At 43.4% G+C, this 26334-nt stretch overlaps 1 protein-coding gene across 2 annotated transcripts in view; it reads right to left on the bottom strand.

The window, feature by feature from the left end:
* fut8a (fucosyltransferase 8a (alpha (1,6) fucosyltransferase)) overlaps positions 1–26334 on the bottom strand; it is a 158979-nt gene that overhangs the window by 25172 nt on the left and 107473 nt on the right. For both annotated transcript variants that reach the window (XM_029712960.1, XM_029712962.1), the window contains one exon: positions 12166–12741. In XM_029712960.1, coding sequence (XP_029568820.1) covers positions 12166–12368 — 203 coding nt within the window. In that variant the 5' untranslated portion in view covers positions 12369–12741. The remainder of the gene's footprint in view (positions 1–12165; positions 12742–26334) is intronic.

The raw sequence follows: 26334 nt of genomic DNA, 5'->3' as shown, positions 1-26334 counted from the left end.
TTGTGTTTATAATGATCAGTGGTGTGTGTGTGTGTGTTTATAATGATCAGGGGTGTGTGTGTGTGTTTATAATGATCAGGGGTGTGTGTGTGTGTTTATAATGATCAGGGGTGTGTGTGTGTGTGTTTATAATGATCAGGGGGTGTGTGTGTGTTTATAATGATCAGGGGTGTGTGTGTGTGTTTATAATGATCAGGGGTGTGTGTGTGTGTTTATAATGATCAGGGGTGTGTGTGTGTGTTTATAATGATCAGGGGTGTGTGTGTGTGTTTATAATGATCAGTGGTGTGTGTGTGTGTTTATAATGATCAGGGGTAAGGCGTGAGAACAGCCAATGACCGCAAGGCAATTCATTCAGTGGCAGTAGCTATTCATCACACTATGTCCTGCCCAGAAGAAAGTTAGAGCCACGTGGGGTAAGGTTCCCCTGGCAGCTCCTCCTCAATAACAAGTAGAAGAGAGAGAAGTAGAGCGGGTCAGTTAAACAAGGGTGTGTTGAAGAGCCTTCTGTACACCATGTAGAGGACAAGGCCTTCTGAATATCACTACCTCATATAGTGTATGACCTGAAAACATATCAACTGAGTAGGATGAGAGTAACTATGAGAGTAACCATGGTGATTGATATTCCCCACCTGTGTCTCCATGGATGCAGCATTGACAGCAGTCTTATCTCAGAAGCCTAGCTGAGAATAAATATCTGTCTATAGCAGGCAACTGTGACATGAAATTATGCGTGGCGTTCTGTAATGGCAAACAGCGGGCTTCCCTGTGTGTGTGTGTGTGTGTGTGTGTGTGTGTGTGTGTGTGTGTGTGTGTGTGTGTGTGTGTGTGTGTGTGTGTGTGTGTGTGTGTGTGTGTGTGTGTGTGTGTGTGTGTGTGTGTGTGTGTGTGTGTGTGTGTGTGTTTGTGACTGTGTCTGTGTGCAGTTGGTCATATCACAATGCCTGACTCATCAGGAATGCACAGCCACAGTATAGAGATGAAACAGGAGGAGGAAAGAAACTGAAATGTCAAATATTTATGTCATTCATGGCTGGTCAAGGATGAAATGAGGTGAAAGTCAGAGAGGAGGAGAGAAGAGGAGGACAGAAGAGGAGGAGAGGAAAGGCTGGGGTTTAGATGAGCAGCCAGCTACTGTATGTCAAAAGGGTTGGGACAAGCCATCCACAGGACAAGCCATCCACAGGACAAGTCATCCACAGGACAAGCCATCCACAGGACAAGCCATCCACAGGACAAGTCATCCACAGGACAAGCCATCCACAGGACAAGCCATCCACAGGACAAGCCATCCACAGGACAAGCCATCCACAGGACAAGCCACCCACAGGACAAGCCATCCACAGGACAAGCCACCCACAGGACAAGCCACCCACAGGACAAGCCATCCACAGGACAAGCCATCCACAGGACAAGCCACCCACAGCACAAGCCATCCACAGGACAAGCCACCCACAGGACAAGCCATCCACAGGACAAGCCATCCAGAGGACAAGCCATCCACAGGACAAGCCACCCACAGGACAAGCCACCCACAGGACAAGCCATCCACAGGACAAGCCACCCACAGGACAAGCCATCCAGAGGACAGTAATCAGGGAAAACACAACAACACAGCCCTGGGCTGCAGAGTATCTTGGAGCAAAACAGGTGAGTCTCACCCACACACACAGTGACCAGGGGTTATGAATTAAATCATTTAATGAATGGCTGAGAGGAGGAAGAGGAAGGAATCCCAGCAACTTTAAGAGGTTTGCTGGGCAGTTTCACCACTGCAGTTACAGTGGCTGAATGGAAACTGTAAAGGAAATAGGCAGACTCTGTGCAATGGCTGGTATGGTCTGAATGACCCCATAATGCTCCATTATGGGGTCATTCAGACACACAATGGCGTGTGTGGGTTATGTAGGTTGAGTTGTGGGATATGTAGGTTGAGTGGTGGGATATGTTGCTTGAGTGGTGGGATAGGTAGGTTGGGTGGTGGGATATGTAGTATGAGTGGTGGGATATGTAGGTTGAGTGGTGGGATATGCAGGTTGAGTGGTGGGATATGTAGGTTGAGTGGTGGCATATGCAGGTTGAGTGGTGGGATATGCAGGTTGAGTGGTGTGATATGTAGGTTGAGTGGTGGGATATGTAGGTTGAGTGGTGGGATATGTAGGTTGAGTGGTGGGATATGCAGGTTGAGTGGTGGGATATGTAGGTTGAGTGGTGGGATATGCAGGTTGAGCGGTGGGATATGTAGGTTGAGTGGTGGGATATGCAGGTTGAGTGGTGGGATATGTAGGTTGAGTGGTGGCATATGCAGGTTGAGTGGTGGGATATGCAGGTTGAGTGGTGGGATATGCAGGTTGAGTGGTGGGATATGCAGGTTGAGTGGTGGGATAGGTAGGTTGAGTTGTGGGATATGTAGGTTGAGTGGTGGGATATGTAGGTTGAGTGGTGGAATATGTAGGTTGAGTGGTGGGATATGTAGGCTGAGTGTACAGTACCATTCAAAAGTTTGGACACAACTACTCATTCCAGGGTTTTTCTTTATTTTTACTTATTTCTACATTGTAGAATAAAAGTGAAGACATCAAAACTATTAAATAACACATATGGAATCATGTAGTAAGCAAAAAAGTGTTAAACAAATCAAAATATATTTTATATTTGAGATTTTTCAAAGTAGCCACCCTTTGCCTTGATGACAGCTTTGCTCAATCTTGACATTCTCTCAACCAGCTTCATGAGGTAGTCACCTGGAATGCATTTTCAGGCGACACTAATGGACTTAACATCTAATACATTCATTTTACTGTCACCATAGATACAGCAATATGTTTGCTAATGTGTCTGGCTTTAGATATGTTCCTCCGATGTAGTCATGCCACTGCCACGAAATAGAAAATACACTCAAAACCCTGCTCAGATGAAGGACAGATAAAAAGTCCCTGAAAAATGATCGAAGTGAAGTCTGCGACTCTGACATGCTCCCAGTCCCAACAGTGATTTACATCATGTGTGTGTCTAAATAAATCACTGTCAGGAGTATATCAGAGGCAATATTCCAGGCTACAGTCATACACTGCAGCACACACACACACACACACTGAGCAGAGTGTTTGTTTTATAAATTCTTCTGTGCCTTCCTGAGTAGAATGGTGAGCTACAGGGATAATAAGGTCTGCTGGCTGTGGCAGATGAATAAGGAATGTCAACACCTCTGCTAATCATCTGTAGGAGACCTTCTTGACCAGCCTCCACTTTTCCCCCCATTTCTCTTTCTCATCCTCCATTTACCTCATCCCTCCATCGCTACACACAAAGGAATTCTCATTCTCTCTCTCCATCTCTCCTTCTTTTCCTTCACTCCTCCATTTACCCCCTCCCTCACGCCATTGCTATTCACACAAAGGCAGTCTGACAGGCAGGCAGACAGCCACTCTGGAGTGAGATAGCTACCATAACGACCAGTCAGTTATTTTTTATTTCTTATTCCAACCTGGTTAAAGGATTCCTGGTAGAAAACATCACCTGTTTCACTACTCTGGAAGATATAGAATATTTTTTGGGAACCTGGTTACTAGTTTTAAATTGAATAGGGTCAAGTTGGGGTACCAAAACAACATACTTCAGCTCCAACAGATAAGCCTATAGCAAGATCCACAGACAATGAGAACCAGGCAGACACATACAGTACAGTACAGTACAGTAGAGTACAGTACAGTACAGTACAGTACAGTACAGTACAGTGCAGTACAACAGTGGAACTCTATTCCACATCAGGTAAATGGTGCAAGCAGTAGAATCAGATAAAAAAACTGATAGAAATACACCTTTTGGAACAGCAGGGACTGTGAACAGATACACACATAGGAACAGACACACACTTACGTACCCACACCCTAGCACACGCACTCTACACACACGTACATTGTAATATTGTTGTATGGTGGTATTATACATTTTGTATTGTAGATATGTAGTGGTGTAATAATGTTACATGATGTACTGTTTTCTCTTTTATTTTATATGTAATGTAAGTGTCTTAATGTGTTTGGACCCTAGGAAGAGTAGCTGCTGCCTTGGCAACAGCTAATGGGGACCCATAATAAATACAAATACAAACTGCCACCCGTCCTCAGACCCTGACCGACTATCACTTATGGCATTACAGTGAACACACACTGAGGCTTGGTCACCTGCTGGTAAACACACACACTCCGCTGTCTTGGTCAAACAGGATTCTACATCTCCTCTCCTGTCTCTGCATGGTCCTGTCATCACAGTGTCTCTCCACATTCCTCCTCTCTCTAGGGGTCCTACTAGGGCAGCCAGTAGTCTCATTACTGCACTGCTGCAGTCTCAGGCTATGTACCAAATCACATCCCTTTATAGTGCATTACTTTGACCAAAGCCCTATAGGGATCTGTTAAGAACTTTGTGACAACTGCTGATGTAATATAAAATAAACAGTTGCCTCTGTCATTCTTAAATGGAAGACGTTTGGAACCACCAAGACTCTTCCTAGAGCTGGCTGCCCGGCCAAACTGAGCAATCGGGGGAGAAGGGCCTTGGTCAGGGAGGTGACCAAGAACCCGATGGTCACTCTGACAGAGCTCTAGAGTTCCTCTGTGGAGACGGGAGAACCTTCCAGAAGGACAACCATCTCTGCAGCACTCCACGTATCAGGCCTTTATTATAGATTGGCCAGACGGAAGCCACTCCTTAGTAAAAGGCACGAGAGCCCGCTTTGGAGTTTGCCAAAAGGCACCTAAAGACTCTCAGACCATGAGAACCAAGATTCTCTGGTCTGATGAAACCAAGATTGAACTCTTTGCCTGAATGCCAAGCGTCACGTCTGGAGGAAACCTGGCACCACCCCAAAGGGGAAGCATGGTGGTGGCAGCATCATGCAGCGAAGATGTTTTTCAGTGGCAGGGACTAGGAGACTAGTCAGGATAGAGGGAAAGATGAATGGAGCAAAGCACAGAGAGATCCTTGATGAAAACCTGCTCCAGAGCGCTCAGGACCTCGGACTGGGGGCGAAGATATCTGGATATCACAAGGTGAATGCACCAATTTGTAAGTCGCTCTGGATAAGAGCGTCTGCTAAATCACTTAAATGTAATGTAAATGAAGATTCCCCTTCCAACAGGACAATGACCCTAAGCACACAGCCAAGACAACGCAGGAGTGGCTTTGGGACAAGTCTCTGAATGTCTTTGAGTGGCACAGCCAGAGTTCGGAGTTGAACCCGATCGAACATCTCTGGAGAGACCTGAAAATAGCTGTGCAGCGACGCTCCTCATCCAACCTGACAGAGCTTGAGAGGATATGCAGAGAAGAATGGGAGAAACTTCCCAAATACAGGTGTGCCAAGCTTGTAGCCTCATACGCAAGATTTGAGGCTGTAATCGTTGCCAAAGGTGATTCAAAAAAGTAATGAGTAAAGGGTCTGAATTCTTATGCCAATGTGATATTTACGTTTTTGCGAAACATTCTAAAAACCAGTTTTTGCTTCGTCATTATGGGGTATTGTGTGTAGATTGATGAGAGAAAAAAAACTATTTAATCAATTTTAGAATAAGGCTGTAACATAACAAAATGTGGAAATAGTTAAGGTGTCTGAATACTTTCCGAATGCATTGCATGAATAGTGTGTAAATAGTTGTTTCATCATGTCTTTCGTATATATAACTCTTATTTTATTTGTATTTGTTATTTTGAATTTTATGTAATATCTCATGCTGTTCTTGTCCATAACTGTTCTTTACCTTGTCATATATTAGTACGTTTTACGTGGATCCCAGGAAGAGTAACTGCTGCATGTGCAGTAACTAATGGGTATCCTAATAAACTAAACTTCAGACAGCAGGGGTAATTGCTGTTTAAAGGGCCACTACTGCTACTACTGCTACTGCTGCTGCTACTACTACTACTACTGCTGCTGCTGCTGCTGCTGCTGCTGCTACTACTACTGCTGCTACTACTCATACTGCTGCTGCTACTACTACTACTACTGTTACTACTACTACTACTGCTGCTGCTGCTGCTACTACTACCACTACTGCTACTACTACTACTACTGCTGCTGCTGCTGCTGCTACTACCACTACTACTAATACAACTACTACTGCTGCAACTACTACTACTACTACTACTACTACTCATACTGCTGCTGCTACTACTACTACTACTGTTACTACTACCATTGCTGCTGCTACTACTACTCATACTGCTGCTGCTACTACTACTACTACTACTACTACTACAGCTGTTGCTACTATTACTACTACTGCTGCTGCTACTACTACTGCAGATACTGCTACTACTGCTACTATTATTACTACTACTACTATTACTACTACTACTATTACTGCTGCTACTGTTACTGCTACTACTACTACCACCACTACCACTAGTACTACTACTAGTAGTACTACTACTACTGCTACTACAACTACTACTACTACTATTATTACTACTGCTGCTCCTTCTACTACGACTGCTGCTATTGTTATTACTACTACTACTACTACTACTACTACTACTACTATTACTTCTACTACTACTACTATTGTTTCTACAACTACTGCTGCTGCTACTACTACTACTACTGCTGCTATTACTACTAGTACTTCTACTATTGTTATTACTACTACTACTACTACCACCACTACTACCACCACTACTACTACTGCTGCTGCTGCTGTTGCTGTTGCTGAAGCAACTACTACTACTACTACTACTGCTGCTGATGTTGCTGCCACTACAACTACTATTACTACTACTACTACTACTACTACTACTACTACTACTATTACTTCTACTACTGCTACTGCTGCTGCACCTACTACTACTACTACTACTACTATTACTACTACTCCTACTGCTGCTACTACTACTGCTACTACTGCTACAACTGCTGCTGCTGCTACTGCTACTACAACTACTATTACTACTACTACTACTACTACTACTACTACCACCACTACCACTAGTACTACTACTAGTAGTACTACTACTACTGCTACTTCAACTACTACTACTACTATTATTACTACTGCTGGTCCTTCTACTATGACTGCTGCTATTGTTATTACTACTACTACTACTACTACTACTACTATTACTTCTACTACTACTACTATTGTTTCTACAACTACTGCTGCTGCTACTACTACTACTGCTGCTGCTATTACTACTAGTACTTCTACTATTGTTATTACTACTACTACTACTACCACCACTACTACCACCACTACTACTAGTACTACTACTACTACTACTACTTCTACTACTGCTACTACAACAACTACTACTACTACTACTACTATTATTACTACTGCTGCTCCTTCTACTACGACTGCTGCAACTGTTATTACTAGTACTACTACTACTACTACTATTACTACTAATACTACTACTATTGTTTCTACAACTACTGCTGCTGCTACTACTACTACTACTACTACTGCTGTTGCTACTATTACTACTACTGCTGCTGCTACTACTACTACTGCTGCTACTACTACTACTTCTTCTACTGCTGCTACTACTACTTCTACTACTGCTACTGGTCCTGCTGCTGCTGCTACTACTAGTGCTAGTGCTACAACTACTGCTACTGCTGCTACAACTGCTGCTGCTGCTACTGCTACTACAACTACTATTACTACTACTGCTGCTACTACTACTACTACTACTACTACTACTACTGCTGCTGCTACTGCTACTACTACTACTACTGCTACTACTACTACTACTACTGCTGCTGCTACTACTACTGCTGCTACCACTACTGCTGCTGCTACTACTACTACTGCTGCTGCTACTACTATTGCTGCTGCTGCTACCTCTGCTGCTGCTGCTACTACTACTACTACTGCTGCTACTGTTACTAGTACTACTACTGCTACTATTACTACTACCACTACTACTGCTACTGCTACTGCTACTACTACTACTACTACTACTACTACTGCTACTGCTACTACTGCTACTACTACTACTACTACTACTAGTGCTACTACTACTAGCTCTGGGTAGGAGCTGCTTAACTAATACTAATATTACCATTACTATTACTACTACTATTACCATTTCTATTAATAATACTATTACAACTACACCTACTACTACTAGTATGACTACTGGCTCTGGGAAGGAGCTGCTTATCAGATCTAGGGTCAGTTTATGCAATACGTACCTTATATCAGCGTAGACCAGACCTTAGATTCACTCTCTCTCTCATTCAATAGAGCACAACCTTAACCCTAACCTTAACCCTAACCCTAAGTACAATGGAATCATGCGTGCTTATGTACAGTACCGTTTGTGAGAGAGAAATTGAAGGGAAAAGCGAGACAAAGAGAGGGTGTGTGCGTTTGTGTAATGTGCGCATGTCTGTGTGTGAGCATGCCAGTGTAATTGTGAGCTTGAGCATAAATGTGTGAATGTGTCTAAAATCCGCTCACACCTCAGGCTTCGCTGTAAAAAACACTTCTGTCTTCACATCATTTTCTTAAATTTGAACAACCTTTTGAATCGTTAAAACGGACCGTATCAGTGAACAACTGACAGGCGTTTCAGGCTGGAATAAATTGATATGCCATGCTTTGTGGGCCATATTATGGTATATGACTAGTGCAATAACAGAACAACTTTTCTCCTGGTCTTTAGACACAGCCCATCAGTCCATGTTGGCACCCTGTCCATCATATGTATAACAACATGCCATCTCACACTAGGACATGAGCACCATGACAACCAACCACTGGCATGTAATGTTCTAGTGTGGCTTTAGTGTGGCTTCTAGTGTGGCTTTAGTGTGGCTTCTAGTGTGGCTTTAGTTACGGTTTGTAGACAGCAATGAAATTATATACTCTGATGTACAGTACCAGTCAAAAGTTTGGACACACCTACTCATTCTAGGGTTTTTCTTTATTTTTGATATTTTCTACATTGTAGAATAATAGTGAAGATGTCAAAACTATGAAGAAACACGGAATCATGTCGTAATCAAAAAAGTGTTAAACAAATCAAAATATATTTTATGTTTGAGATTCTTCAAAGTAGCCACACTTTGCCTTGATGACAGCTTTGCACACTCTTGGCATTCTCTCAACCATTTTCATGAGGTAGTCACCTGGAATGCATTTCAATTAAGAGGTGTGCCTTGTTAACAGTTCATTTGTGGAATTTCTTTCCTTCTTAATGCGTTTGAGACAATCAGTTGTGTTGTGACAAGGTAGGGATGGTATACAGAAGATAGCCCTATTTGGTAAAAGACCAAGTCTATATTATGGCAAGAACAGCTCAAAGAAGCAAAGAGAAACAACAGTCCATCATTACTCTAAGACATGAAGGTCAGTCAATGTGGAAAATGTCTAGAACTCTGAAAGTTTCTTCATGTGCAGTCGCAAAAAACATCAAGCGCTATGATGAAACTGGCTCTCATGAGGACCACCACAGGAAAGGAAGACCCAGAGTTACCTCTGCTGCAGAGAATAAGTTCATTAGAGTTACATGCCTCAGAAATTGCAGTCCAAATAAATGCTTCAAAGAGTTCAAGTAACAGACACATCTCAACGTCAACTGTTCAGAGGAGACTGTGTGAATCAGGTCTTCATGGTCGAATTGCTGCAAAGAAACCACTACTAAAGGACACCAATAATAAGAAGAGACTTGCTTGGGCAAAGAAACACGAGCAATGGACATTAGACCGGTGGAAATCTGTCCTTTGGTCTGAAGTGCAAATTGGAGATTTCTGGTTCCAACCGCCATGTCTTTGTGGGACGCGGTGTGCGTGAACGGATGATCTCCGCATGTGTATTTCCCACCATAAAGTATGGAGGAGGAGGTGTTATGGTGTGGGGGTGCTTGCTGGTGACACTGTCTGTGATTTATTTAGAATTCAAGGCACACTTAACCAGCATGGCTACCACAGCATTCTGCAGCGATACACCATCCCATCTTGTTTGGGCTTAGTGGGACTATCATTTGTTTTTCAACTGTACAATGACCCAAAACACACCTCCAGGCTGTGTAAGGGCTATTTGACCAAGGAGAGTGATGGAGTGCTGCATCAGATGACTTTGCCTCCACAATCACCTGACCTCAACCCACTTGAAATGGTTTGGGATGAGTTGGACTGCAGCGTGAAGGAAAAGCAGCCAACAAGTGCTCAGCAAATGTGAGAACTCCTTCAAGACTGTTGGAAAAGCATTCCAGGTGAAGCTGGTTGAGAGAATGCTAAGAGTGTGCAAAGCTGTCAAGGAAGAACCTCAACTATAAAATATATTTTGATTTGTTTAACACTTTTTTGGTTACTACATGTTTCCATATGTGTCATTTCATAGTTTGATGTCTTCACTATTATTCAACAACGTAGAAAATAGTAAAAATAAAGAAAAACCCTTGAATGAGTAGGTGTGTCTAAACTTTTGACTGGTACTGTATATATATTTTAACCCACTGTAACGGCCGTCTGAAGGAGTAGACCAAGGCGCAACGTCTATCGTGCTCATCTTCTTTATTATTATTATAAGAAAACACTTAAACAACGTAAAACAACAAACGACAGCCAAACAGTTCTGTCAGGTATACTCACAAAACAGATAATAACTACCCACAAACCCCAAAGGAAAACAGGCTGCTTAAGTATGACTCCCAATCAGCGACAACGATGTACAGCTGTCCCTGATTGAGAGGCATACCAGGCCAAAACAAAGAAATACAAAGCATAGAATTAAGGACATAGAATGCCCACCCAAATCACACCCTGACCAAACCTAAATAGAGACATAAAAAAGGCTCTCTTATGTCAGGGCGTGACACCCACCTCTGAAAAGAATACTATACAAATACGCTGAAAAAAATATACATCCACCACAAAAACAAAACTCCACCACTGATCAAAGAACAACCAACAGCTAGCCTGTGATAGAGATTTCTGAAACGAGAAGAAGCGTACTATAGTATGTAAGACTACTTCATCTAACCAGAAATCAAACTACAGTAATGTAAAATGTACATTTCTAACCAGGAAGTACAGAATCTAACTGGAATCTACAGTAAAGTAAGATTACAGATAATCAACGCTTGGAACAATGGGTCAGTGAAGTACTGATTCATAATGATACAGAGAAAATACTCTTGATACTCGGAAGACTACTTTATTTAACCAGGAAATTCAGTAATGTAAGATTATTGTCACGTCCTGACCAGTATAAGGGTTATTTGTTATTGTAGTTTGGTCAGGACGTGGCAGAGGGTATTTTGTTTATGTGGTTCGGGGAGGTGATTTATTTAGTAGGGTGTTTGTTTAGTTAGTTCCGGGTTTTTGGGGTTATGGTTCTATGTTTGTATTTCTATGTGGTCTTTAGTCTTTTGTATTTCTATGTCTAGTTTATTGGGGTTGGAGGCAGGTGTTTTCAATTGGAGGCAGGTGTTTTCTAGGTGCCTCTGATTGAGAGTCCTATATATGGGTATGTGTTTGGTTTAGTGTTTGTGGGAAATTGTTCTTGGATTGCTGTGTTGCCTTCAAGACTGTTATTGTGTAGGTCATCGTTTTGTTATTTTTGTATGTGTTTTTTTTTTCCCCTTCTTTTCCCGTCAATAAAGAAGATGAGTATACATGTCCCTGCTGCGTTTTGGTCTCATCACTATGACAAGTGTGACAATTATTACAGATTATCTACACTGCCTGGGATTATTGGGTCAGAGAGTGAACACTATAGCAAAGTAATGGTGTGTAATATCTCACTTTCAATTTGAAAAGTATACATTATAATCCAGTCTTTTAAGCAACAGACTTAAATACAATCTTACGGTGAACGAAGAGAGTTGTGACATGGCAGACAGAGAAACAAAAGAAGAAACGGAGTGAGAGAGGTGAGAAGAATGAGAGAGAGAGAGAGAGAGAGTGAGTGAAAAAAAGATACAGTAGAGAAAAACAGAGACACAGAGAGACACAGACAGACACAGAAAGAGAGACAGAGAGACAGAGAGAAACAAAGAGAGAGAGAGAAACAAAGAGAGAGAGAGAAAGAGAGAGACACAGAGAGAAAGAGAGAGACACAAGAGAAAGAGAGACACAGAGCGAGAAAGACAGAAATGGACAGAAAGCCAAACTCACTCAGTCTGTCAGTTAATCACGGCCATGCGTCTCACCTGAGTGTCTCGGCCATGTGTCTCAGGTCCTCATTCTGCTGTTTCAGTCTCTCCAGCTTGGCCAGGATCTTGGACAGGTCTCTGCTGGATCTCTCCGGATGCTCGCTGTCCCTAACCAGGTGTCCTCCGATGTAGAACAGCAGTGTACCCCACGCAAGGAGCACCAGCATAATCCAGCGCCACGAACCTGCCCATGGCCGCATCTTTCACCCCTCTGGGGTCTCTGGAGTGGAGGGGTGAGGGATGGGGGGGTGAGCAGCACTCCCGTCACAATAGGCTCTGAAGCATGGTGAGAATGGAGATGGAGGGTGGAGGGAGAACGGAGGAGGTGAGCGTGGTCCAGTTGGGGTTTGGTTGGTGGGGATAGTTAATGCATGGCTATGGTTCCTGCAGGGGGTTAGGATGGGTTGAGGTCCATTGTTGTGGCCTGCCTTCCTGGGTGGGCCCTCTCTGGGCTAGGCTGGATTGGGCTTGTGCTGAGCCGGGCTCTGGTAGTCTGGCCAGCTCACTGGTGTCACCCTCTGTGTCTGTGCAGTCCTCTGACTGACTGGCAGATGGCTCAGTCTCTCTGGTCTTCTGCTCAAAGGGAAAACAAAGCCGTCGGGTTAGGGAGAGTCACTGACAAAACCAGTGTGAAACCACTGCCCTTATCTTCTTCCTCCCAACCTTCCCTTCCTGTCCTCTCCTCCTCTCACCAGATAAACCAGGAGTCAGGAGCCCCTCAGCAGTTAACAGAGAAGCCCACTAATCCACTGAACACAACACAAACCCACCACCTCTCAACAGAACACAACACAAACCCACCACCTCTCAACAGAACACATCACAAACCCACCACCTCTCAACAGAACACAACACAAACCCACCACCTCTCAACAGAACACAACACAAACCCACCACCTCTCAACAGAACACTACATAAACCCACCACCTCTCAACAGAACACAACACAAACCCACCACCTCTCAACAGAACACAACACAAACCCACCACCTCTCAACAGAACACAACACAAACCCACCACCTCTCAACAGAACACTACACAAACCCACCACCTCTCAACAGAACACAACACAAACCCACCACCTCTCAACAGAACACAACACAAACCCACCACCTCTCAACAGAACACAACACAAACCCACCACCTCTCAGCTGAACACAACACAAACCCACCACCTCTCAGCTGAACACAACACAAACCCACCACCTCTCAACTGAACACAACACAAACCCACCACCTCTCAACAGAACACAACACAAACCCACCACCTCTCAACTGAACACAACACAAACCCACCACCTCTCAGCTGAACACAACACAAACCCACCACCTCTCAACAGAACACAACACAAACCCACCACCTCTCAACAGAACACAACACAAACCCACCACCTCTCAACAGAACACATCACAAACCCTCCACCTCTCAACAGAACACAACACAAACCCTCCACCTCTCAACAGAACACATCACAAACCCACCACCTCTCAGCTGAACACAACACAAACCCACCACCTCTCAACAGAACACAACACAAACCCACCACCTCTCAACTGAACACAACACAAACCCACCACCTCTCAGCTGAACACAACACAAACCCACCACCTCTCAACAGAACACATCCCAAACCCACCACCTCTCAACAGAACACAACACAAACCCACCACCTCTCAGCTGAACACAACACAAACCCACCACCTCTCAACAGAACACATCCCAAACCCACCACCTCTCAACAGAACACAACACCTCTCAACAGAACACTACACAAACCCATCACCTCTCAACAGAACACAACACAAACCCACCACCTCTCAACAGAACACATCACAAACCCACCACCTCTCAACAGAACACTACACAAACCCACCACCTCTCAACAGAACACAACACAAACCCACCACCTCTCAACAGAACACAACACAAACCCACCACCTCTCAACAGAACACAACACAAACCCACCACCTTTCAACAGAACACAACACAAACCCACCACCTCTCAACAGAACACATCACAAACCCACCACCTCTCAACAGAACACAACACAAACCCACCACCTCTCAACAGAACACAACACAAACCCACCACCTCTCAACAGAACACTACATAAACCCACCACCTCTCAACAGAACACAACACAAACCCACCACCTCTCAACAGAACACAACACAAACCCACCACCTCTCAACAGAACACAACACAAACCCACCACCTCTCAACAGAACACTACACAAACCCACCACCTCTCAACAGAACACAACACAAACCCACCACCTCTCAACAGAACACAACACAAACCCACCACCTCTCAACAGAACACAACACAAACCCACCACCTCTCAGCTGAACACAACACAAACCCACCACCTCTCAACAGAACACAACACAAACCCACCACCTCTCAACAGAACACAACACAAACCCACCACCTCTCAACAGAACACAACACAAACCCACCACCTCTCAACAGAACACAACACAAACCCACCACCTCTCAACAGAACACATCACAAACCCACCACCTCTCAACAGAACACAACACAAACCCACCACCTCTCAACAGAACACAACACAAACCCACCACCTCTCAACAGAACACAACACAAACCCACCACCTCTCAACAGAACACATCACAAACCCACCACCTCTCAACAGAACACTACACAAACCCACCACCTCTCAACAGAACACAACACAAACCCACCACCTCTCAACAGAACACAACACAAACCCACCACCTCTCAACAGAACACAACACAAACCCACCACCTCTCAACAGAACACAACACAAACCCACCACCTCTCAACAGAACACATCACAAACACATCACAAACCCACCACCTCTCAACAGAACACTACACAAACCCACCACCTCTCAACAGAACACAACACAAACCCACCACCTCTCAACAGAACACAACACAAACCCACCACCTCTCAACAGAACACAACACAAACCCACCACCTCTCAACAGAACACAACACAAACCCACCACCTCTCAACAGAACACATCACAAACCCACCACCTCTCAACAGAACACAACACAAACCCACCACCTCTCAACAGAACACAACACAAACCCACCACCTCTCAACAGAACACTACATAAACCCACCACCTCTCAACAGAACACAACACAAACCCACCACCTCTCAACAGAACACAACACAAACCCACCACCTCTCAACAGAACACAACACAAACCCACCACCTCTCAACAGAACACTACACAAACCCACCACCTCTCAACAGAACACAACACAAACCCACCACCTCTCAACAGAACACAACACAAACCCACCACCTCTCAACAGAACACAACACAAACCCACCACCTCTCAGCTGAACACAACACAAACCCACCACCTCTCAACAGAACACAACACAAACCCACCACCTCTCAACAGAACACAACACAAACCCACCACCTCTCAACAGAACACAACACAAACCCACCACCTCTCAACAGAACACATCACAAACCCACCACCTCTCAACAGAACACAACACAAACCCACCACCTCTCAACAGAACACAACACAAACCCACCACCTCTCAACAGAACACAACACAAACCCACCACCTCTCAACAGAACACATCACAAACCCACCACCTCTCAACAGAACACTACACAAACCCACCGCCTCTCAACAGAACACAACACAAACCCACCACCTCTCAACAGAACACAACACAAACCCACCACCTCTCAACAGAACACAACACAAACCCACCACCTCTCAACAGAACACAACACAAACCCACCACCTCTCAACAGAACACATCACAAACACATCACAAACCCACCACCTCTCAACAGAACACTACACAAACCCACCACCTCTCAACAGAACACAACACAAACCCACCACCTCTCAACAGAACACAACACAAACCCACCACCTCTCAACAGAACACAACACAAACCCACCACCTCTCAACAGAACACAACACAAACCCACCACCTCTCAACAGAACACATCACAAACCCACCACCTCTCAACAGAACACAACACAAACCCACCACCTCTCAACAGAACACAACACAAACCCACCACCTCTCAACAGAACACTACATAAACCCACCACCTCTCAACAGAACACAACACAAACCCACCACCTCTCAACAGAACACAACACAAACCCACCACCTCTCAACAGAACACAACACAAACCCACCACCTCTCAACAGAACACTACACAAACCCACCACCTCTCAACAGAACACAACACAAACCCACCACCTCTCAACAGAACACAACACAAACCCACCACCTCTCAACAGAACACAACACAAACCCACCACCTCTCAGCTGAACACAACACAAACCCACCACCTCTCAACAGAACACAACACAAACCCACCACCTCTCAACAGAACACAACACAAACCCACCACCTCTCAACAGAACACAACACAAACCCACCACCTTTCAACAGAACACATTTCCACTGAGCGCAACAAAAACCCACAAGTGATCAGAGCACAACCAACGGCTAACAGCCTGTGAGAGAGAATAGTGAAAATAGAATAAATGCAGCTTGCGGTAGTTCCCTTATCTCATAATACAACTGGGTTAAATGTGGAGGAGCGTGTGTGGCTGTCAGTGGAGAGGCATCCTCCTCCTCCCTCTCTTTGAGGACAAAGGATTTATTATGGATACGGCTGATGATTCTTTCTTAATTACAGACTAGATACAGATTTCTGTGTGGAGTATATACAATGTCAAATATTGGTTGAGTCAACTTTAAAATGTTACCCTGTCTTACCCTGCTGCCTTAACATATTTCATCAAGTCCAATCAAAATTTCATGTTGAGTTCAATTCATCTAAGTTACTTCAACCTAGAAAGTGAACATTTTGTTGGGGCACACGGTACAGAAGGCTATATCGGTCCTCTAATACAGGACTAATACAGGACTGACTAGTAAAGGCCCAGTGCACTTTGTTTTACATTCTTTTTTTATTATTATATCATTTTTTATTCTGATTTTTCACGGCTGCTAGAGCACTTTCTCTTCTTTTGACTCTATACTCCAAACGTTTGTATAGATTTGAAATCAAATAATGACTTTAATTTGAGGTTATTTTCATCCATATCTGGTGAACCGTTCAGACATCTTAGGGGAGCAAAAGTATTTAGACAAATTCACTTATATGTGTATTAAAGTAGTGAAAAGTTTAGTATTTGTTCCCATATTCATTGTACACAATGACTACATCAAGCTTGCGATGTTTACAAATGTGTTGGATGCATTTGCTCTTTGTTTTTGTTGTGTTTCAGATTATTTTGTGCCCAATAGAAATGAATGGTAAATAATGTGTTGTGTCATTTTGGAGTCACTTTTATTGTAAATAATAATATGTTTCTAAACACTTCTAAATTAATGTGGATGCTACCATGATTACAGATCATCCTGAATGAATCGTGAATAATGATGAGTGAGAAAGTTACAGACGCACAAACATCATACCCCCAAGACATGCTAACCTCTCACCATTACAATAACAGGGGAGGTTAGCATTTTATATCATACCCCCAAGACAAGCTAACCTCTCAGCATTACAATAACAGGGTAGGTTAGCATTTTATATCATACCCCCAAGACATGCTAACCTCTCACCATTACAATAACAGGGGAGGTTAGCATTTTATATCATACCCCCAAGACAAGCTAACCTCTCAGCATTACAATAACAGGGTAGGTTAGTATTTTATATCATACCCCCAAGACATGCTAACCTCTCACCATTACAATAACAGGGGAGGTTTTGGGGGGTATGATAGTGCTTTTGGCTGAGGCAATCAAAGGGTAGACTCAATGAATGAATCAATAGACTGACCTTCTGCTGCCTGCTTGGTGCTGTCAGAATGCCTACCTGTCAGACAGAGAGGGCTGCTGCCTAGTGAGGGAGCCTGGTGAGGCTAGCAGCCAGCATTCACCTCTGTCCTTCTGATTGTCTGATTGCAGTTTGTTCTCCCTCTCTCTGTCTGGTAGTGAGTGTAGTGAGCCCAGCAGCTAATGCTAACCTTACTGTCTGTCTGTCTGTCTGTCTGTCTGTCTGTCTGTCTGTCTGTCTGTCTGTCTGTCTGTCTGTCTGTCTGTCTGTCTGTCTGTCTGTCTGTCTGTCTGTCTGTCTGTCTGTCTGTCACATTTGTCTGGCAGTGAGTTTAGCAGACAGATTTCACCCCTCTCACTCTCTCTCCCTCTCTGCCCTAGTGTATCTGAGGTTTAAAAAGGCTTCCACTTTGAATTTCAGAACGGCTCAAATTAACATCCTACACCTTTATTACCTCACCAGCCTCTGTTACGAACACTTCCCTGCACCGTACGCACAGTCTGTACAGTAAATATGGCTATAGTGCAGGAGCATATCTGCTATTTCTGTAGTGTGAGGTAGCTTGATGTACAAGTACATGTAAACCCTCTGGACAGGACGCTAGTCAGTACAGTCCATATTACACTACTGTCTGTCTGTATCTGGGACAGATTGGATTAATCTTCTCAGAGTATCTACAGTTGAAGTCGGAAGTTTACATACACCTTAGCCAAATACATTTAAACTCAGTTTTTCACAATTCCTGACATTTAATCCTAGTAAAAATTCCCTGTCTAAGGTCAGTTAGGATCACCACTTTATTTTAAGAATGTGAAATGTCAGAATAATAGCAGAGAGAATGATTTCTTTCAACTTTTATTTCTTTCATCACATTCCCAGTGGGTCAGAAGTTACATAAACTCAATGAGTATTTGGTAGCATTGGCTTTAAATTGTTTTACTTGAGTCAAACATTTCGGGAAGCCTTCCACAAGCTTCCCACAATAAGTTGGGTGAATTTTGGCCCATTCCTCCTGACAGAGCTGGTGTAACGCAGTCAGGTTTGTAGGCCTCCTTGCTCGCACACGCTTTGTAAATTCTGGCCACAAATTTTCTATGGGATTGAGGTCAGGGCTTTGTGATGGCCACTCCAATACCTTGAATTTGTTGTCCTTAAGCCATTTTGCAACAACTTTGGAAGTATGCTTGAGGTCATTGTCCATTTGGAAGACCCATTTGCGACCAAGCTTTAACTTCCTGACTGATGTCTTGAGATGTTGCTTCAATATATCCACATAATTTTTCATCCTCATGATGCCATCAATTTTGTGAAGTGCACCAGTCCCACCTGCAGCAAAGCACCCCCACAACATGATGCCGCCACCCCCGTACTTCACGGTTGGGATGGTGTTCTTCGGCTTGCAAGCCTCCCTCTTTTTCCTCCAAACATAACTATGGTCATTATGGTCAAAAGTTATATTTTCGTTTCATCAGACCAGAGGACATTTCTCCAAAAAGTACAATCTTTGTCCCCATGTGGAGTTGCAAACTGTAGTCTGGCTGTTTTGGATGGCTTGGAGCTACAAGCCCTGGACAGGTGGATGCTGAGCAACAAGGTGATCAAATTAAACGCTACACTTTAATGATAATTTGATGATGTGACTTAAGGTCTTTCTCTCTCAGCCAATGGCAGAGTCTGATTCAGTTTGTTCTCCCTCTCTTATCCAATGGCATAGTCTGATAATCGTTGCGTCTACCTCTCAGCCAATGGGTGCTTCTGATTCAGTTTGCTCTGCATCTCTCAGTCAATGGTGGAATCTAATTCTGTTTGTTCTGTCTCTCTCAGCCAATGAATAATTGAGCTGAGTACAGCACTGAGCCGCAGTTTAGCCTCGTCACACTCAAAGAGAAGAGCAGTAACCAGGAAACAAGAACAGCATCTTTTATAAATATTAGCCTTTATCAATATTCAGCAGAAGGAGAGAGAGTAGGAAGGAAGACATATTTTGGCACCCTAATCAAAGTTAGCTTTACTGAGCAGCCCTTTTGTTCTCTCTCTCTCTCTTTTTCTCTCTCCCATTTCTCTTTCTCTCTCTCTTTGAAAATATGATACACAGTATAGGTTAGATAATGATGCAATGCTGCATAGTAAGAAACAAGGCTACCTTGTCCTTATGTGATTCTAAGGCAGAGGAGTACACAGTCCACACCCACCCAGGGCCCAGCCATGAGCTCTGTTCTGTTTATTCATCTATTCTCCAGGTAGCACACCCCACATAAGATATCCTCAGTAAAACACTTGACCTATACCCCTCCCCCACCACACATCTCCCCATCCCTGATATGAATGTTTATTTCTCGGTCGAAAAATGACATTTGCTCTGGGGGGAATCTTGCATTTTGGCTGCAGTTCAAGGTTGGTTGAGCACTGCCATTTCCTACAGAGAAGTGACATTTGAGAATCCAAAGGGATGTTGTGTTATTCATGATAATGGAGGATGCCAGTGCTGTGTTCTTATTACAGTTTTTTACAATCCCTTCGGCACTAATTTCAGAACCTTGTGGTCATTTTTCAAAACTCTAGACACAAAACTCAAAACGGTCATCACTTGTAACACAGGCTGTCCAATGTTCAAAACATTGCAATGTGCATTCATATCTTTAAAGAAACCTTGCACTTGCAGAATCATTGGTTCAAATAACTAATTTATCATGAAATACCATAAGAACATTCATTTAGATCACCCACACACAAGATACCAATAGTTTCACTGTGTAGTTGTTCGTACAATCATTAACTATTGTAGTACAAAATATGTGATACATGTTTCATTATGGTACTACACGTAAATCCATCTCTGTAAAAGGACTAGTAAAGAGAATACTACAGACACAGTGGAATCATTGAACAAAATCTGAAATTTATTGATGAAATCCAATAAAATTACTCATAGGTTTCTTTGAATCAAAGCAAAAATAATTAGCTCCAAAAAAAGAAATAAATTACAGTAAAACATAAACTGCAGTGTTCCTCACCTGGCTTACTGTAAAAAGCAAAACAAAGGATTGATTACTGTACTTCTATATTTCCCTCAAAACTGTTTTGTGGATTTGGCCATAGGTTCTCATCCACATCACAATGAATGTTTTCATTAGCCAAACATCTTGGGAAGAATCTTCGGGCATGGCGAATCCAGGCCTGACACTAGTCTGCCGTGATGCCATTGCATGCGTCATACATGGCCTGGAGAAGGGTGGCTTGTTCGTGAGGGCGCCTATCATATACCTTCCACTTCCATTTGGAGAAAAATTCCTCAATTGGGTTTTAGGAAAGAAAAGTATGGGGGTAAGTACAGGGTGGTAAATTGTGGATGGGCCTGAAGCCATGCTTGCACCATTTGAGCATGGTGGAACCTGACATTATCCCACACAATGACATAGGTCACGCCATCAGCTCTACAGACCTGATTTAGTCCATTAAGGAAGGTTACATTCGAACAACGAATCATGTGGCTGCCTGCAACTCAATATATAGAGTATATAGAGTAGAGAGCTTTAGTTGTTGTTCGACCAAACATTAGAACGGGCAAGATACGTAATCTAAGCAATTTTGACCGTGGTATGATTGTTGATGCCACACATGGTGATTCCAGCATCTCAGAAACAGCTGCCCTCCTGGGATTTTTATGCACTACAGTCTCTAGAGTTTACAGAGAATGGTGCGATAAACAAAACACACTCAGTGAGCGGCAGTTCTGTGGGCAAAAACACCTTGTTAATAAGAGAGGTCAGAGGAGAATGTCCAGACTCATTCAAGCTAACAGAAAGGCCACAAATGCTCAAATAACAGCTGTTTAAAACAGTGGTGTGCAGAAGGGCATCTCTTAACGAACAACACCGTGAATAATTCAGGCTGTTGTGGAGGCAAAAGGGGGTCCTATCCAGTACTAGATAGGTGTACCTAATAAAGTGGCCTTTTAGTGTACAGTAATGTTAAATCTGAAAACATGGTCTGGAAAAGTGGTACATGAGATCATAGAAACAGTGTCTGATAAAGAATGATGATGAAATATTACAGCCATAGATAATGTAGTCAAATTGGTTCATGTTCCACGGTAATTGGTGTCAATGGATCTCGTTATCCTGAAACTTTCATGATCTAAACATGGAATATTGTTTGTCAGTTTCCATAAAACTATGCATTAAGAGTAATGCAACAGTTACTTCTCATTTTGAGCAGTTGTATCAGTTGATAGTTAGATCATTGTAATGAAATGAATAGACAGTCATCTCAGATGTAATGTGTGAATTGCATTTTGAAATGGTAATACTTTGATGTTAAGTTGTGTCATTTTGAACCGGTGATTTCAGTTCAATGAACAAATGATCTTAGCTTTATGTGTATTGTATCCAAGCAATTGGTAAAAGTGTTAGAGTTTAGAAAAATGTGCATTTTGATCATTGGTTGAGTTTTGTGTCTAGAGTATTGAAAAATGACATCAAGGTTCCGAAATTAGTGCCAAAGTGATTGTAAAAAACTGTAAGGGCAGGGAACCCAGCCAGGCAGGCAGTAACACACACACAGACAGACACACACACACACACACACACAGAGTATTCTCTTCTCTTAGTGAACTAGTGCAGCGCTACACCACCAGGGCTTAACTCTAAACCACTAAACCAGGACGAGAGGGAAACCGAGAAGTCATCAATAGTGCCTTCCACCACAGTACTGTAAGTTAGCCAAGCCAGCCCAGCAGATTGTTGCCGTGTGTGTGTGTGTGTGTGTGTGTGTGTGTGTGTGTGTGTGTGTGTGTGTGTGTGTGTGTGTGTGTGTGTGTGTGTGTGTGTGTGTGTGTGTGTGTGTGTGTGTGTGTGTGTGTGTGTGTGTGTGTCTAGGGCTGAGGTTGGCTGGGGCTGATACAGAGTGATCGGGGTTGCTCTAGTCCAGTGGAGGCTGCTGAGGGGAGGAATGGCATCAAACACATCAACCATGTGGTTGATACCACTCCATTGACTCCATTCCAGACATTATTATGAGCCATCCTCCCCTCAGCAGCCTCAGCAGGTAAGGCTCTACTAACATCATAGGAGACAGAGGTGAGGCTCTACTGCCATCATAGGAGACAGAGGTAAGGCTCTACTGACATCATAGGAGACAGAGGTGAGGCTCTACTGACATCATAGGAGACAAAGGTAAGGCTCTACTGACATCTTTGGAGACAGAGGTGAGGCTCTACTGACATCATAGGAGACAGAGGTAAGGCTCTACTAACATCATATGAGACAGAGGTGAGGCTCTACTGCCATCATAGGAGACAGAGGTGAGGCTCTACTGACATCATAGGAGACAGAGGTAAGGCTCTACTAACATCATAGGAGACAGAGGTAAGGCTCTATTAACATCCTAGGCAGCAAAGCCAATGAAGTATACAAGCATTCCGCTACACCACAAGCATTTCGCTACACCCGCAATAACATCTGCTAAACACGTGTGTTTCTTACCGATAAAATTTGATTTGATTTGAGCAGCACTGAAACAGGAGCCTGCATACCAGAGCAGAGCTGCTGTGCCTGCATTGCTAAGGACAGGCTTCACAGAAGTAGCGGCCCGTCCATTATGGCGTTAGGGGCCCCACTTGTGACTAGTCAAAAGTATTTTTATTTTTTTTTTCAAGAAAATAGCTATTATATAATTAAAGGATTATATAAAACATTTCCATAAATGTGTGGTTAAATTGTGTATCTTTTACTGTTTTAAAACAAGCTCTTACAGTACTGCTCTTCCATCAGCAGATCCAGGCGTTCGGCCTGCCGCCCAGCAATGAGATTGCAGGATTTCATCACATGATTTTCACAGCAGAAAGTAAATGGACTGTCCTGGGCTTTGAGATGAACAAGTGGTGCAGCTTCTCTTCTGTCATTACTGGTTTTCTTTTTCCTTTTTCATCTATGTTTCTCTTCCTCAACAAAGACGTTTAGGGACTGGGGGAGAAAATGCTATAAAAAAAATGGCAAAGATTTTCCGTGCAAAATGTCCAAGTGACATCAGTTTGACCAATTTTAAGGAAATTAAAAAGGTGTTAAAACAACCCTACATGTTTTTGATGTTTTTGATAAAAGTTCGACTTAGATCCATATTTTGTGGTTGAAATACTATCAGCTTTTATGACAGCACTGCCACCTTTACAGACGGCCCCTAACCGCCCATTCATTCTCGCAAGATGGTGAAAGAAATAAGTACTATTTCTCCACTCCTGTTCCAGAGTCAAAATGTGCATTTGGTGTATTATTTTACTGCAAGAAATGCTTAAATCTTCAGGAGTTAAAATTATATTAGGCTATGTGAGAGGCTATAGACCTACAGTCAGTTTCCAGATTTCAGTTAGGCTACTATTCCATTTAACCCATCTGAACAGTACAGTTCCCTTGATGTGCATTTTGAAGTTCACGTCTTGAGACTGTTGAATTTGTATAGCGCCTAACAATCATCACAGAAAACATAGACCGCACTGCTATCATCCTCTTTTACCACTTCACCAAATCTTTCCCAAACATTAGACTACTGTTCTGGCCCTCCATTCTATATATCTTCAACTCTACATTTTGTAGATTTTCTCTTATTGAATTAAACTCTGACATTGTCCTTTTTGTCTCAGTGGATAGATGTTAACTTTTTCTGCCCAAGTTCCCAAAAGCATTTGGCAATCGGTGTGAATTTGGTGCGCTACAGTTTAGGCCTAAAGCTTAGGCTGTGGCTACGCACTTTATTCAACCTGCCCGCCACCAACCCGCCCTTCATCCACACAATATTTCATGACCCTAAACCCGCCCGCGCATCGCTAGTCTGCTCTATCAGGTACTGAACAAAAGGAGCTAAAGAGTAAATTGCAATGAACTTGTAAATAAATAATCATACCAGCCATTGGGAGCCTGGGACCTGAACCGGACATCCACATCCATCAACAGTCAAAGGACAGATATATATACAGTGGGGGGAAAAAGTATTTGATCCCCTGTTGATTTTGTACGTTTGCCCACTTACAAAGAAATGATCAGTCTATAATTTTAATGGTAGGTTTATATGAACAGTGAGAGACAGAATAACAACAAAGAAATCCAGAAAAATGCATGTCTAAAATGATTTGCATTTTAATCACAGAGGTCAGACGTTTCTTGTAGTTGGCCACCAAGTTTGCACAAATCTCAGGAGGGATTTTGTCCCACTCCTCTTTGCAGATCTTCTCCAAGTCATTAAGGTTTCGAGGCTGACGTTTGGCAACTCGAACCTTCAGCTCCCTCCACAGATTTTCTATGGGATTAAGGTCTGGAGACTGGCTAGGCCACTCCAGGACCTTAATGTGCTTCTTCTTGAGCCACTCCTTTGTTGCCTTGGCCGTGTGTTTTGGGTCATTGTCATGCTGGAATACCCATCCACGACCCATTTTCAATGCCCTGGCTGAGGGAAGGAGGTTCTCACCCAAGATTTGACAGTACATGGCCCCGTCAAATGATGCGGTGAAGTTGTCCTGTCCCCTTAGCAGAAAAACACCCCCAAAGCATAATGTTTCCACCTCCATGTTTGACGGTGGAGATGGTGTTCTTGGGGTCATAGGCAGCATTCATCCTCCTCCAAACACGGCGAGTTGAGTTGATGCCAAAGAGCACCATTTTGGTCTCATCTGACCACAACAATTTCACCCAGTTGTCCTCTGAATCATTCAGATGTCCATTGGCAAACTTCAGACAGGCATGTATATGTATTCTTGTGCAGGGGGACCTTGTGGGCGCTGCAGGATTTCAGTCCTTCACGGCGTAGTGTGAAGTTTTCTTGGTGACTATGGTCCCAGCTGCCTTGAGATCATTGACAAGATCCTCCTGTGTAGTTCTGGGCTGATTCCTCACCGTTCTCATGCTCACTGCAACTCCACGAGGTGAGATCTTGCATGGAGCCCCAGGCCGAGGGATATTGACAGGTCTTTTGTGTTTCTTCCATTTGCCAATAATCGCACCAAATGTTGTCACCTTCTCACCAAGCTGCTTGGCGATGGTCTTGTAGCCAATTCCAGCCTTGTGTAGGTCTACAATCTTGTCCCTGACATCCTTGGAGAGCTCTTTGATCTTGGCCATGGTGGAGAGTTTGGAATCTGATTGATTGATTGCTTCTGTGGACAGGTGTCTTTTATACAGGTAACAAGCTGAGATTAGAAGCACTCCCTTTAAGAGTGTGCTCCTAATCTCAGCTCGTTACCTGTATAAAAGACACCTGGGAGCCAGAAATCTTTCTGATTGAGAGGGGGTCAAATACTTATTTCCCTCATTAAAATGCAAATC

This window comes from Salmo trutta, chromosome 25 (genome assembly GCF_901001165.1).
Source record: "Salmo trutta chromosome 25, fSalTru1.1, whole genome shotgun sequence".
In the NCBI taxonomy this organism is placed as follows: domain Eukaryota; kingdom Metazoa; phylum Chordata; class Actinopteri; order Salmoniformes; family Salmonidae; genus Salmo; species Salmo trutta.
Note: the sequence above shows the minus strand (reverse complement) of the source record. Positions and strands in the feature narration are given on the sequence as shown.